General features: G+C 42.5%; 2 protein-coding genes across 5 annotated transcripts in view; one reads left to right on the plus strand and one right to left on the minus strand.

The window, feature by feature from the left end:
• Positions 1 to 7660, plus strand: part of FBXL20 (F-box and leucine rich repeat protein 20) — a 110329-nt gene extending 102669 nt beyond the window's left edge. For both annotated transcript variants that reach the window (XM_024743443.1, XM_024743450.1), the window contains exons 13-15: positions 1840 to 1896; positions 2906 to 3118; positions 4592 to 7660. In XM_024743443.1, the coding sequence (XP_024599211.1) occupies positions 1840 to 1896; positions 2906 to 3118; positions 4592 to 4699 (378 nt within the window). In that variant the 3' untranslated portion in view covers positions 4700 to 7660. The remainder of the gene's footprint in view (positions 1 to 1839; positions 1897 to 2905; positions 3119 to 4591) is intronic.
• Positions 7661 to 11828: 4168 nt separating this feature from the next.
• LOC112398901 (transcription factor CP2-like protein 1) overlaps positions 11829 to 13853 on the minus strand; it is a 10098-nt gene continuing 8073 nt past the window's right edge. For 2 of the 3 annotated variants that reach the window (XM_024743736.1, XM_024743719.1), the window contains exon 15: positions 13437 to 13561. In XM_024743736.1, coding sequence (XP_024599504.1) covers positions 13524 to 13561 — 38 coding nt within the window. In that variant the 3' untranslated portion in view covers positions 13437 to 13523. Of the gene's footprint in view, positions 13562 to 13853 lie in introns of all 3 variants that reach the window. The other variant, XM_024743711.1, reaches the window with a different exon arrangement.

The following is a 13853-nucleotide window of genomic DNA, read 5'->3' on the forward strand; positions in this document are numbered from 1 at the left end:
CTCTCCATTTATTGAGGTGTCCTCCAGGCATACCAGCAGAGGTGCTCATGGTATTTTTGCTAAGGAACTAGGAAAATACATGCCATCAATAAGATTGCCATTGGAAAGAAAGATGGCTCAGGCATTTAGACCATAAAGATACTAAGATATTTCCTTAGACCTTCAGGGTTATGATGCTAATAAACAATTAAAGGCCCAGCACACTGATAGATAATCACTGCACCTTTTTAGCTTAACTGGACCCAGCGCCCCTTACATCATTAACCCTGGAGACCCAACTCTGTATGGAACCCTGCCCTTCAGGCAGGCAGACTTAGCTTCTTATCAACAGTTTTTTTTTATTACCAGTTTTAAGAGCTTTCAACTTATTAGTTGGCTGGGGAGAAATTTTAAAGAGGGACTCCTAAAAAGAAGATAGAACAGTGAATTTTTTTAATGGTAAAAATAAAGAAGAGAAGATACTTCAATAACTATAGACGCCAATTTTTCTAAATTACTTGTTATCCGGACACTACTTAGTCCCTATTAGTTCTTATTAAAGTAAAACTTATTCACATCCATCTGTTTCTTGCACATGCCTAAATGCCCTGTGTGTCCTTTCCAGTGTTAGTCCTTCTGAGTGACGTGCACACGCCTGCCCACTCCAGTCCCCCACCCCTGCCATTTCTTATTCCCTGTGAAATTATGTGTATTATAACAACAATCTCAGAATTGGAGAGAAATTTGAAAAGAAATGCTGATTTACTCTCCATCCTAAGATAACTATAAAATCCTGTTCTTCCTTCAGGAGTTCTTCCTTACTGAATGTTCGTAGTTAACCCAGCAGCAGCCTCTTTCTGCCACCCTTAGGGAAAATAACTGACATGCCAATTATCAATCCTGAGTTATGACATGGTTTATAAAAATATGGGCCAGATATCTAAAAATTTGAGGATGTTCCTACATTAATTTTTTTCATGGATCAGTGTCTTCTGATTCACTTCTGTGATGGTCCTAAGGAGGTCAAAGTCCAGTGGGTGGAAGTTATGAGGGAACACATTTTCATTTGTTTCAAAAGCAAACAATTTTCGACAGACCTGTTCAAAGATGACTAGATGAGTTTAAGCCCAGCCTGGATAGGTTCTCAAAGAACAGGTTCTGGGGCTTCCCCGGTGGCGTAGTGGTTGGGAGTCCGCCTGCCAGTGCAGGGGACACGGGTTCGTGCCCCGGTCCGGGAGGATCCCACATGCCGCGGTGCAGCTGGGCCTGCGCGTCCGGAGCCTGTGCTCCGCGACGGGAGAGGCCACAGCAGTGAGAGGCTCGCGTACCGCAAAAAAAAAAAAGAACAGGTTCTGGGGCTTCCCTGGTGGCGCAGTGGTTAAGAATCTGCCTGCCAATGCTGGGGACACGGGTTCGAGCCCTGGTCCGGGAAGATCCCACATGCTGCGGAGCAGCTAAGCCCATGCGCCACAACTGCTGAGCCTGTGCTATGGAGCCCACGAGCCACAACTACTGAAGCCCGTGCACCTAGAGCCCGTGCTCCGCAACAAGAGAAGCCACTGCAATGAGAAGCCTGTGCACCACAATGAAGAGTAGCCCCTGCTTGCCGCAACTAGAGAAAGCCCGCATGCAGCAACGAAGACCCAATTCAGCCAAAAATAAAATAGATGAAATAAATAAGTTTATATAAAAAAAAAGAAGAACAGGTTCTGGTAGCTGATGGGATTTCAACCTTACGATTCTGTTATTTGATGAGTGATATCAGGATATCAGTCTAAAATACTAGTGTAGTCAAGAATGACGTATGACCTATGAGTTTTTTGGAATTATACCTAAAATAAACTTATATGTTTCTTTCAGATAACAGATAGCACATTAATCCAACTTTCTATACACTGTCCTCGACTTCAAGTATTGGTGAGTTTCACTGTGGAAGTTTTATGTATCTATTGGATTTAATCAAAACCCAGCTCTTACTTTCATCTTGGTGCCTGGCTACCATTTGGGGAAAACGTATTTCTCCAAATTGTCAACTTACAGAGGACCAAGGGAGGACCTGCGTGAAGGGAGAAACTGAGATAGAAACTGGAAAAGTTCAGCATTTTCTGTATCAATGCTTGGAGCTTGAAAACTGACATGGAGAGTATGAGTTCTCGCTCCCACATGAATTGCACTCCAGCCTGAACAGTGCTTAAATTTCCAGAGATCCAGGAGATGAGATGGCCTGAAATACGGTTTGCTTCACATTGGGACCAAGTGTTCCTATAAAATAGAACCAATCAAGGCTTTACTAGGGGTCGTTCTCTGCTACTGCTTCCAGTAACACTGTGGGAAAGCATTCTGGTTGACTGTTCTGTACGTACACTAGGCTTATTTTGGTGTTTTGTGGCACATTAAACTATGTTTCGGTCGAGGGTTCTGAGTTTCGCATGGAGGAACCAGGGATTTAAGGAAAACTCGTGAAGTGAAGAGATGACCACATCTTACAGCTGTAAGAGTTATCTTAGGTTAATTAACTATTTGGGCATGCCCCTGCACCAGGTATTCAACATTTAGTCCAAATTCCAGAAAATTTTTTACAGGAAAAGCTTAAGCCCCACTTGTCCCTGTAGAGAAGAAAAGTATCAATAATTTGTGTGTGGAGAGCGTGGGGGGAGATATTTTGTTTATCAACTATTTCACAGTCATTATAGGAATTCACAAAATATATTTAGAATCACACAGAGAAATGTTGATCATTGATTGTCAAAAGCAGAACCCAAGCAACTCCAGTATGCATTCTTTATTTCACCACATGGCTCCAGTGATGGCTCCATATACTTCAGACTCAAACCAGAAAATTCTCCTTTTTGGTTGCACACAGGCCTCTGGGTAGAAGAATGCCATTAAGTATTTCAGTGTCCTTCCTTGCTCTGTTTGGCTGCAGAGTCTGTCTCACTGTGAGCTGATCACAGACGATGGAATTCGTCACCTGGGGAACGGGGCCTGCGCCCATGACCAGCTGGAGGTGATTGAACTGGACAACTGCCCCCTAATTACAGATGCATCCCTGGAGCACTTGAAGAGCTGTCACAGCCTTGAACGGATAGAACTCTATGACTGCCAGCAAATCACACGGGCTGGAATCAAGAGACTCAGGGTAAAGATGGTGGCATCGCCCTCTGGCTCTAGTGTTCTCAGCACGCTTTCCTTCTTTCTTTATTTTTTCCCTCCATTTCCTTTTTTTAGATTTAGATTCCTGTGATTATTTATATTTATGTGGACATTCAGCAAAGAGAAAAAAAGATAGAGAGCAAACCTAAGGGTATATAGTTCTTACCTGTTGTTCTAGATATTTGGTAGGAAAATACCCACTGAAGGGATGAAAAGTAGATCTCCTCCCAGCAGAGTCTCTCTAATAACATGCCCAGAGTCAGAAAAGCAAATGTCAAGATTTTGGTTCTAAAGGAAAAAAAGGAGTAACATAAAATATTTAGTTAAATGGGATTTAAATTTTTAATTTGTATTTCCTTTCATATCAAAGTGTTTTGCTGCGGTTCATATTTTTTTAAGGCAACAAATGGATCACGTAGTTTTTTACCTTTTCCTTTTGCCCCATCCTTCATAATAGAGAGACCCATGTATAGCCAAATGACTAAAAGACAGATTGCCAGCAAGGAGCTTATAAAAGACTGGATGACTCTATATGTTGGATTATTCAGCTCAACAGACATTTATTGGAACATCTGCCTGACGCCTGTTGTGGGAAAGGCACTGTGTTAATTTGGCCCTTACAATCAACCTTTAAAAATATCCATGTTGGCCTTACGGCATCTGAGTGCATAAAGGAGCAGCACACTTCATCTTGAGTTCCAGTTGACCTCAGTTCCGCCTCTCCCTTCAGACCTAGAGGACTGAGAACATAACTGCAATGGGGAGGCCTTGTACCCATATCTCTTCAACACCAAAAGAGGAGGAGAGCCACAGGTCAACCAGAGCGTCTTCTATGGCCTACGTACATTAGGGTTTTTGGACCTGCCTGGCTGTCAGGAGTCTCTTCCACCTCTGAATCCTCAAGAGTCACTTAGCAGTTTGACACTCTAATTTAGCTATTTATGTGCATGTCTAGACTATAAGTCCCCTAAAAGCAGGATCTCCATCTTGACCATCTTTGCAGCCCTTTTACATAACTAGCACAGTGCCTTGAACATAGTAGGAATTTAGAAACTATGTAGTAAAAATTAGAAGCATGTTGTTAAAAGAGGATAATGAGGTTTTTTTTAAATATCAGAAGAAACATTGTCCATAATGGCTTGGAAAAAATTAAGTTTTTAAGCTTATATAATTTCTTCCAGCTCTGGGAACCCCTTTGGGACAGGTTAAGAGATTAGCATGAATTTTTTCCCCAGTTTTATTATTATGGAAGCAGTTACTAAAGTTATGTGAGCTTTTTTGGTCTTTTAGAATAACATGGGATGGTACAAAGTAGAACCCAGGGCTCTCAACATCCCGTCTGTGCTCAGCTTCTGCCCTGCCCTCATGTACACTCAGTCCCTCAGTGGTTTTTCTGAAAAGCAACATTGCTCTTTCTGTTTAAGCCCTCTCTCTTAGTAATGTTTCTGTCTTGTTTCAGACCCATTTACCCAATATTAAAGTCCACGCCTACTTCGCACCTGTCACTCCACCCCCATCAGTAGGGGGCAGCAGACAGCGCTTCTGCAGATGTTGCATCATCCTATGACAGTGGAGGTGGCCAGCCTTGGTGAACTGAGTATTTAATGACACTTCTAGAGTTACCATGGATCTCCATTGGAAGCGACCCCAGTGTTCCGGGCAAAGGTTACAAAGTGAGGGCAGCGTCCAGATCCCCAGAGCCACACATACATACGCATACCCACTCTCACCCCCACCCACTCTGTCTCTGTGACCAGGGGATTGGGTTTGTGCTGGCTTTATCATGTGGATTGGTAAAACTTAACCATTCCTGTTGGATGTGCCCAGAAGAGAAGCAGAAGCAAGGTAGACGGAAGGGGGCATTCCAGCAAACCCAGTGTTACCGCTACTGTGGTTTCTTTATTTTGTTAAGGGGTTTCTTTGGCAGTTTTGGAACAGCAGCTGCAGTCCTCCAGGGTCAAGGAAAGCATAGAAAAACAATACATGTTGTATCCAGGGACCAGAGAGAAGATTTCTTTGCATCCTATCAATGGTAGCCATCCATTGTGAGATGACTGCAGAGCTTCTGTGCTTCCTTGTTCCCATGCCAACATGCCGAGCGTGCTCACAAAGAAGGCTTGTCCATTCCTCCTCCTGTGTTTTAGTATTTGGCCCAGAGGTTTCCTAAATGGTTGCATTGAAATCGCTGTGGTCCAGCAGTGATGACGTATTCACTCAAATTGTCACTTTCTGTAGCACACTGTGTACCTGTCTTTCATTCTCTGTTGCTCCCTCCTGCACTCCTGCTCAGTCTGTCATCTGTGCATAGTCTGCTTACTCACACTTGTTACTCCTTTGCTGTTGTTATGTTTACAGTTTGCATTTTGGATGATTAGTTGGGGTTACCAAACATTTTTAAAAGAGACATTATCAATAAATATTTTTTTAATTCTAAATTTTACCATTAGGGGACCCTGCCTGAATCTTTGCCAGTCTAAAGGGAAACTATAACAAAAGCAAGAAAAATTCTGAGAAGAAATTGAGCTAAGACTATTTTGATGAAAACAAACTTTGCCTTTTGGTTTCTGTTATATCTTGTGATAAATGATAATATGCATGATACGCCCGGTATTCCCCCTGCACATTTTTCCTTCCATCTGACTTAATGAGGAGAGAGAAATGCATTATTAGGAAACGGTGGAATGGCAAATCCCAAAACTGAACCTGAAAGCTGCCGCCACCCAAGCTCAGATGTGTTGTGTATTCACCGAAATCTAGGTGTGATCAGTGGCATCTAAGATTTGTGTCTCTGAGGTTTGTTCTGCTTTAGCAGGAATGCTGCTAGAGGAGTTGTGCAGTTGAGCCGGGTAGTTTCTCTTCCCCCCCCCCCCATTTCAGCCTATCAGGGGTTCAAGAATGACCCTATCACAGCTGGTCAACTGTATGTCAGTGTTGATGGTATCATATCTAATGTTGGAGCCTCAAAGGACCAGAACCTGTCAGCCATATCTCTCTTGTGCTCCAGAGTTTCTGTGAATGAAATACTATAGTAGCCAGGTGAAGGCATTGGGGCAGCAGAAAGAGAACATTGGGAGGAAGTAGGGGGTTCAGTGTCTCTTCCCAGCCTGGTCACCAGAGCTGAGGGCAGGGAATTTAGTGCCTGTGACTCAGAGTCAAAGAAGAAGCTCCCCCTACTAAAAAAAGAAAAAAGAAAAATCATGGAGGCTGAGGGAAATAAAATGAGTTTCTGAAGCACGAGAAGTAGACTTCTAAATATCAAGGTTAGAGACCTTGCGTGATTTTTAGTAGGGTGACTTTTTGTCTTTTAGGGCATTAATGTGCAGTCCACTATAATCTTAGGTCATCCTCTGCATGATCCAGGCTGTTATCAGGCTTGTTTTAATGCTCGTAGGTGCTGGTTCTACCAGCATACGTAAGAATAAAGTGTGATTTGTTTTTCCACAAGCAATCAGTTGAAAAGGTCCTAGGAATCTGTACTATCCACCACTATTTAGCACTTAATTTATTTTAAATCCCATTTTATTATTGTGCCCTTTTAAGCTCAGATTATGTGTGTTTTTCATTTCCCTTCCCTTATCCTCTTTTCAGATTACCATATAAGGAATATACTTTTTAAAGTGAGACCCACTCTCCTGGCTATACCCCACATATACAGATACACACACGTGCACACACACTTCCAGATGTGGTTGATAATATTCAGATCCCTGGGTCCTCACTCAAATAAAACTAAAAAGAAGAATATTTAGGGTGTAGGTGCTCTAACGTACAAGTTTAAAAAAAAAAAATAGTGTCTGAACAAAATCCTGATTTATTAGTGAGTGTGGATTCGAATTTCCCAATAGTTGAAGCTCTTGAGGTACTTCTTTATTTAAAAAACCCTATTCACCAGTACATGAAGGTCTTAGAAATGCTGTTTCTGTTCTCAAAGAGTGTACCCATGTGCAGGTCCGTGTGGAGGCAAGCCCTGCCTGTCTGGGCCAAGAACAGAGTCAAGAGAGGGAATAAAGGCCCTGGAGTGTGCAGCACTGGCATGTATGTGGTCAGGCAGGAACCTTGTTCCTTTCTGAAGCGAACTTCTGGCCCACCAAGCTTGGAAGGACATGTATTTTTTATGCCAATCTAAAACCTATGTCAGCTGATGAAATGTACCAGGACTTCGAGAACACAGAACATGGTAAGTTTTGGTCAGGTGGAAGGGCCCTGCCATCTGAACATAGTATTTCCTGTCTCATCTTCAGGGACACTCTTGAAAATCCAATAAGGCTTTACTGATGTAGGAGAAACTCTTCTTTAGGAAAAACTTATTGGTCCATTTGTCTGACTCCAGAGCCACTCCACAATATGCCTTCAAAATAATAAAAAAAAAAAAAAATACAGAGCGAACAGAGAGAAGAGATTTGGGATAAGTAAGAAGGTGCCCTCAAAGTTATTATGCATCTGGATCATCTCTTTCCTAAGCAGCCTTTTCCCCTTACATTTTTTAGCATCATCAGTATCTTTATTGGCCCCATCAATAGGTGATGATTCCAGCTTTTTTTTTTGCATTGACTTCTCGTATGTCCTTTCTATACCCATCCTTGCCCTCTATTTGGAAAGTTTCCATCTCACTCCCAGCAATGCTGCTAATTTATTCTCGTGTCTTCAGTTTAGCTTCCTCTTTGGATCCTTGTCCTGATCTGGGCAAACTATCCTGGGCAGCCTTGAATTCAGTAACTGTCATGTAGCTCAGGCCATTTTTCACTGGGTGATCTTTGATGTTTGCTTACTGGATTTGAAATCAAACTGTTAGATATGAGGAGTAAGAGAATCTGCCCTCATCCTTTTTCCAATATTTGGAATGTGAAAGCACATCGTGCTTTATGTAAAAAAATGTTTTCTCCTCCTATTCTGCTCTTTAGTGGATGTAAAGGTATTTCAGATTAAGTGGTTTTTATAAATTTCCACATGCATTAAGTTGATTTAGCAGACATATAAGTCAGAAATTTTTCATATGCCTTATATCACATTTTAGAGGGCAACCTGGTAAATATTTTTATGATGCTTTATTTTGGGCTTTCCAAGCTGTTTGAATGGTTCAGTATAGCTACAATGCTATATAGCAGTCAAGTTCTTTTATTTCTTCTAATTGCCTTGTAAAATGCATTGTTACTGGTCTGATAACCCACTAATGCCATGGGGGGGCTAAACAAAGTATGAGTTGGAACCTGTCTTGGTTTGAAGTTGTTAGTAAGTGTGAGAGTGTCCCTGGAAAGAAGAGGTGGTTTCCTGCCTGCCTGTGGGCAGCGTATCCTTGGTGACTGTATTGTTTAGAGGGGAGGAACACTTGATCATGGTGGACCCTTGTCCATTTAATGTTTATTGAAAGTCAGATTGCTTATGACAGTTGCCACTAGTGAGAGAGGAAGGGTTTAAAGAAAATTGGACTGTTCTGCTTTTTCCCTCCTTGTGTACATGATTTAAGGTTAGATTTCTATCCTTGTTGTGCATCCTGGCTGACAGACTCTTTCAGTGGTATGCTCTGAGCTTCCGGAACATTTTATACAAAGATTGCCTTCTCTGTCTGCCCACCAGTTCTAGGATTTTTAACCACCTCAAATCCAGGCCATGTGAATTAGTCAAGTCTTGTTTGAGAAGACATGTAGGATGTTTCATTGGAGGTCTTGAGGCTCCCGCTTACAATGATCTTGGACCAAAGAATGCTAAAGTGTCAGGAGGGTGAGGGGAATTAATAGTCTCAACCTCTCCTCACCTTTATTTCTCTCATAAATTTTAATTGTAAGATTGGAAGATACAGAGAGCTGTATACAACCATGTCGATAGGGTATAATTAACCCAGGTAATTTGGGAATAAAATTTGGCTTATATTTGCTATATCCAGATGCCCAGACTTAACATCTTGGTTCTCCAGCAAAGAACGTGCTGCTTTAACCTTGCCCTCTCATTTGGGACAAACTTTCTACCTACCAGAAACTACCATTTGAGGCAAGGGAGTTTTCTGCGTGAAGGGCTTCTGCAGCACCGCCCCCACCACACACACCCCCCCCCCAGTGCCCTCCCAAGGCAAGTCTACCTATTTTGCCCATTTTTATTCTTAAGAACATCAGTTCTACATCTCTGAAGCCTTTGATCCTTTGGAAAGTCAGTAAGACCTTCTCAGCTGAGTCTGAGTGAATCTTTGGAGCCCAAGAGAGTTACCCTTAATTTTCAGCAGAGAAAAAAATTGTTGGACAAAATCACGTGTGTGTTAAGAAAATTCCATAATGCGCTTCCTCCGTCTCTGCCTTCTGTGTTTGTTGAGTAACCCCTTAGTAGAGAGGTTGGTTCATAGGTGTTGAGACTCAATGCTTCCTCAGCCAGGGTAGTTCACTGCCCTTTTAGGAAAAAGAACCATGAACAGCCAAAACTATATCAATTGACATTGTTTATTTTCTGTGTTTTTCAGTGTCTTGTTTTGAAGAATTGGGGTGGGGAAATGGTAGTTGACATTCACAGTAGAGGAGAGAATCATTTCTGGAACTGGGGTACAAACATCTGTCCTGAATATGTAGCAACAGCTGCCTCACATGTGAGTAGGTTTACTTTCCTCTCCATGTAATGAACTCCATGCCCTTCTTAGTGGCAAGGAGGGCTTCTGCTTTCTACACACCTAACCAGTGTCATCCAGATGGCGATTGGCACCACTGAACACCACCAGTGCTTCCCATCGGCTTCTGGGCATGATTTTCACCAGGGCAAGAGCAAGTAGGCAGTAAATGAGAATCCCCACCCCAGGGAGAGATAAGAGAGGTGTTCAGACACATACCTGTTCTCTTCTGCCATATCCCCAAGAACCCAGGGAAATCTTTGAAGTGATTTTTTTTCTTTTTTTTAATTAAAGTGGATGAAGAAAGATTTACCCCACTAAGTTTTAGCTTGTCACTGTCTCTTATACTACTTGTTGTTATTCATTCAAATCTGTACTACACTGCTGCTCACATACATGTATGTGTTTCTTACCTTAGCCTAACCCTTCTCAGCCCCTGAAGTCATTATTCTATTTTGTGTTTTCTTTTTTTTATGGCACTAGCGAATGAGAACCTAAAGTCTTAGAAAATCCTAACTTGAAAAGGAGTCTCTAACTGGCATGGTTTGATTAATTACTTTACCTTTTCCCCCTAAAGACTTGAATGATTTTCTTCCCTAGTGCTATATAATAGATCTGTAATAAGTGAAACCTTTGCTGCTACTTTTCTGGGTTTACATCGGTTTTTTCCTTCCCTTAAAAATAATTTCTTATCTGTGCTTCTCTTATGACTGTTAATTTCTAGTAAGTACAGGAAGAGGTGAACCTGAGATTTCTTCTCTTACTCCCCTCCTCACGCTACCCCCAAATTATACACTAACCTCTAACATATATAAGATCCATGAGATGGGGCTCATCATAAGATGCTTGTGGGGTTTTTTTCTCATCATGCTGCAGCTCTCAGAGCTGGCCCCTGAGGATCTGTGACTACCCAGTCCGAAGGGTTACTACAGGGAGAGAAAGGCTTTCTTAATTTTGCCTTTCTCCATTCCTGTTTTATGATCACCCTTCAGATGCCTCCCATTCTGGCGGCCTCCTTTTTCCTCCCAGGAATTGTTTCCAAGTAACCTGCCTCGGTCATTTCCCAACTGCTCTCCTCACCTTTGCCCACCTTCCAGTGACCCTGAGAGCACAGACCTGAGAGACGGGGCCTGTGCAGAGCTCAGAGACCTGTGAGGACTACCCCTGCCTTTCAGACTCTACTTGGGGACAGAGATGGATGGGTAAATGGTGCTTCGGGAGCAATTTTTATCTTCAAACCAGGCTGTTTTGCCCTTTGCACTGCCCCACCTCCATCCCCACTCCCCTGAGGAAGGGGTAAAGTGCAGAGGATGGTTGACTAGCAGGGTCTGATCCCCAACATTGCTGTCTGGCCTAAGCCTTGTCCAGCCATTCGGCCTGCTCTGGAGTGAGAGCTTCAGTGTGTGGGAGCTGCTGCTTGCTTGTTTCTCCACCAGGCCTGCCCCAACACTTAGCCGGTCCCTGGGGCCAACACAGTTCCCTACGTGGTGACTTAACACCAGCCTCCATTAGCTGTCCAAGCGACTGTGTTTCCACCCAATACTTTTGGCGCTTGAGGATGGGGGGAGGGAGGGAGGGTTATTTAAAATAAATAAAATCCAAGGTGGCAGTAGAGGATTCCTTTTGCTTTAAAAATCTTTGGACTAAAAAAATAAAAAAAATTTTAAAAATGTTTTTTTTATATATGAATATATAAAGTAAATTGTTATGTAACTATTATTGTTTCCTGTATGTTCTAATTTTTGGTTTATGATGTAATTAAAGGAAATAAGCTGTGAAGACTTTTCATTTTACTGCGGAAATAGCCTGACTTGGAGCTGTGATTCTTAACTTCCTTGAACCCTTGATCTGTAAAGGCTCCTGAGGCTGAATGAAGGGGCTTCTTTTTGGCATCTTTATTTTTTTTTAATATCCTTTAGTGAGTACCCTTTATTTATTTATTAATTGTTTAATAATCTTTATTTAGTACCTTTTCAATAGCCTTTATTTAATACCCTGCACTCCACTTGCTTCTAAGAAAAACAGAAGACATAATATAAATCAGAGTTTCTAAAAAACTTTTGTCTTAATTTGATAATAACAATTCAACCTGAGTCCCTTATCTGTGCAAAGCATTGCCCTTACCTGGACTAGGAAGGAGTGAGGGAGTGGTGTAATGGTTAAACAAACTCACTGCATGTGACCTTGGCCAGTTAACCCCTCTATCTCAGTTCTTTGTTGGTAAAGTGGGGATAACAGTCCCTGCTTTAGAGTTGTGAAGATTAAAAGTGATAAGAGTGGCACATAGTAAACGCTCACATGTTACCTGCTTTTATTCGCTTCATTTCAGTATATTTCAGTGTCTGATCTGTGCCAGAGGCTCCTAGGTTAAGAGATGCACAAAGGCTGGTGCCTTTGGTCCCTATCCTTTTGGTGGAGACGAGCAGTGGAGCCAAATCAGCAACCTCGACTTAAATCTCAGGGTATCTACCGTGCCCTGAAACACCTTTGGGGAGCCCTGTGGAATCAGAGGCCTCACTCGAAATCCGCTCATCCTGCATGAGTTAAATGCCTAATCTGGATTGGTCATCTGGGGCCAGCGGGGTCCCACAGTCGCTTCCAGGGGTGCAAGGAAGCAAGCCTGCTTCCTTGTCCATATTGAGACAGCCTTGGCTTTTGAGGGAGGCAAGTTCGAGGTCTTTGAACTTCAATAAGCAGACTTTTCCTTCCCCTGTGCTTTAATCCTGTTAATTCAGCCAGTGTAGAGCCATCCTCCTTCCTACCTTCCCTAGCCAGAGGCCACCAGGTTTTGGACTCAACAAAGATGATCAGTAAATGATAAATGGGGTAAATGATTAATAATGGCATCTTGGCCTATCTCCCAGTGCATGCAAATGGGTTTTCTCTTTTCAGTATGTTTGAAATTTTCCATAATAAAAATTTTGAGGGAAGGGGATGAAAAAAGAGGAGTGGAATAAAATATGGCCCCAAATCACTTATCTTTTTTTAAAGTTCTTTAATATAAAATTGGTTTTCTACACAGAAAAACATACACAGAGAAAATCACTCTCAGGTAGATTATAGGCCTAAAAGTGAAACACAAAATTAAAGTTTGAACTTTGAAAAACATTCATAGGAAATTATATTTACCTTAATGTACGGAAAGATTTGTTAAGGCCTAAAAATTAAAAGATTAATTTTAATTCAACTACATTTCTTAAATAAAAAATAATAAAGCCCTATAGCCTCATTGTTCAAGAAGAGAGCTATAATAATTCCCAAGTCTCTAGAACTGAAGTTTTAAATAAATGATTTAATAGTTGAATAATCTTTTGGAGGCTTTAGTGGTTAGTTTTTGCCCAAACTAATTGGGAAAAGAATCCAGTCGGATTTATTTATATTTCTGTCCCAGACTCTGTCCCTTGCCCTGGTCTGTAAGTTTAAGCAGGGGACATATCCCCAAGAGGACCATAACACCAAGAGAATTGGACAACACATTGAATATATATATAATGTCCAGCAGCACTGCTTGGGGCAAAAGCTCCTGTCCATATTGCCAGGGGTTTTTTTGCCTCACAGGCTTGGCCAGCTCAGCTCAGCAGGGAAGGCTGTGTCTCAGGGATTCCAACAACTTGCTGTTGAGCAGAAAGAAACGTGAGCCTGGGGGCTGCTTGTCTCCTCCCCAGGGGTAGGACACATGACGATCTGGCTCTTCACCTGAAGCCTGGTGAAGCAGCTGAGGATGTTAACAAGGCTTCTGGTGAGCACAGGACCCCAGAGAACCAGGCTGGCACCAGTCTCCTCTTGCAGCAGGGCACCCCTGGGCCTAGGTCAGAACCAGGTAGTAGCCATCTGGATTCTGCACTGAAAGCAGTAAAAAAAAAAAAAGAAAAGAAAGGGCACCACCGGGATGAGATGGGCCCCAACCACCACTAACTACTGTGCTGCTTCTAAACCTCCAAGCGGCCTGCAGTGCCTCTGCCACACCCAAGTGTTCTTCCTGCCCCACCCTGGATCCAGCTCTTTAGGAAGCCTCCCTGGGTACCAGAGCACAGAGGAGGGATAGAGGGCAGGCATCTGAATAACCAGGACCACAAGCCAGCTGATCAGAAGTGCTCTGCTCCAGGTGGTGTCCAGCAAGCACCTGCCCTGCTCA

The sequence above is a fragment of the Neophocaena asiaeorientalis genome, unplaced genomic scaffold, assembly GCF_003031525.2.
Source record: "Neophocaena asiaeorientalis asiaeorientalis breed wild unplaced genomic scaffold, Neophocaena_asiaeorientalis_V1.1 scaffold1, whole genome shotgun sequence".
Classification (NCBI taxonomy): Eukaryota; Metazoa; Chordata; class Mammalia; order Artiodactyla; family Phocoenidae; genus Neophocaena; species Neophocaena asiaeorientalis.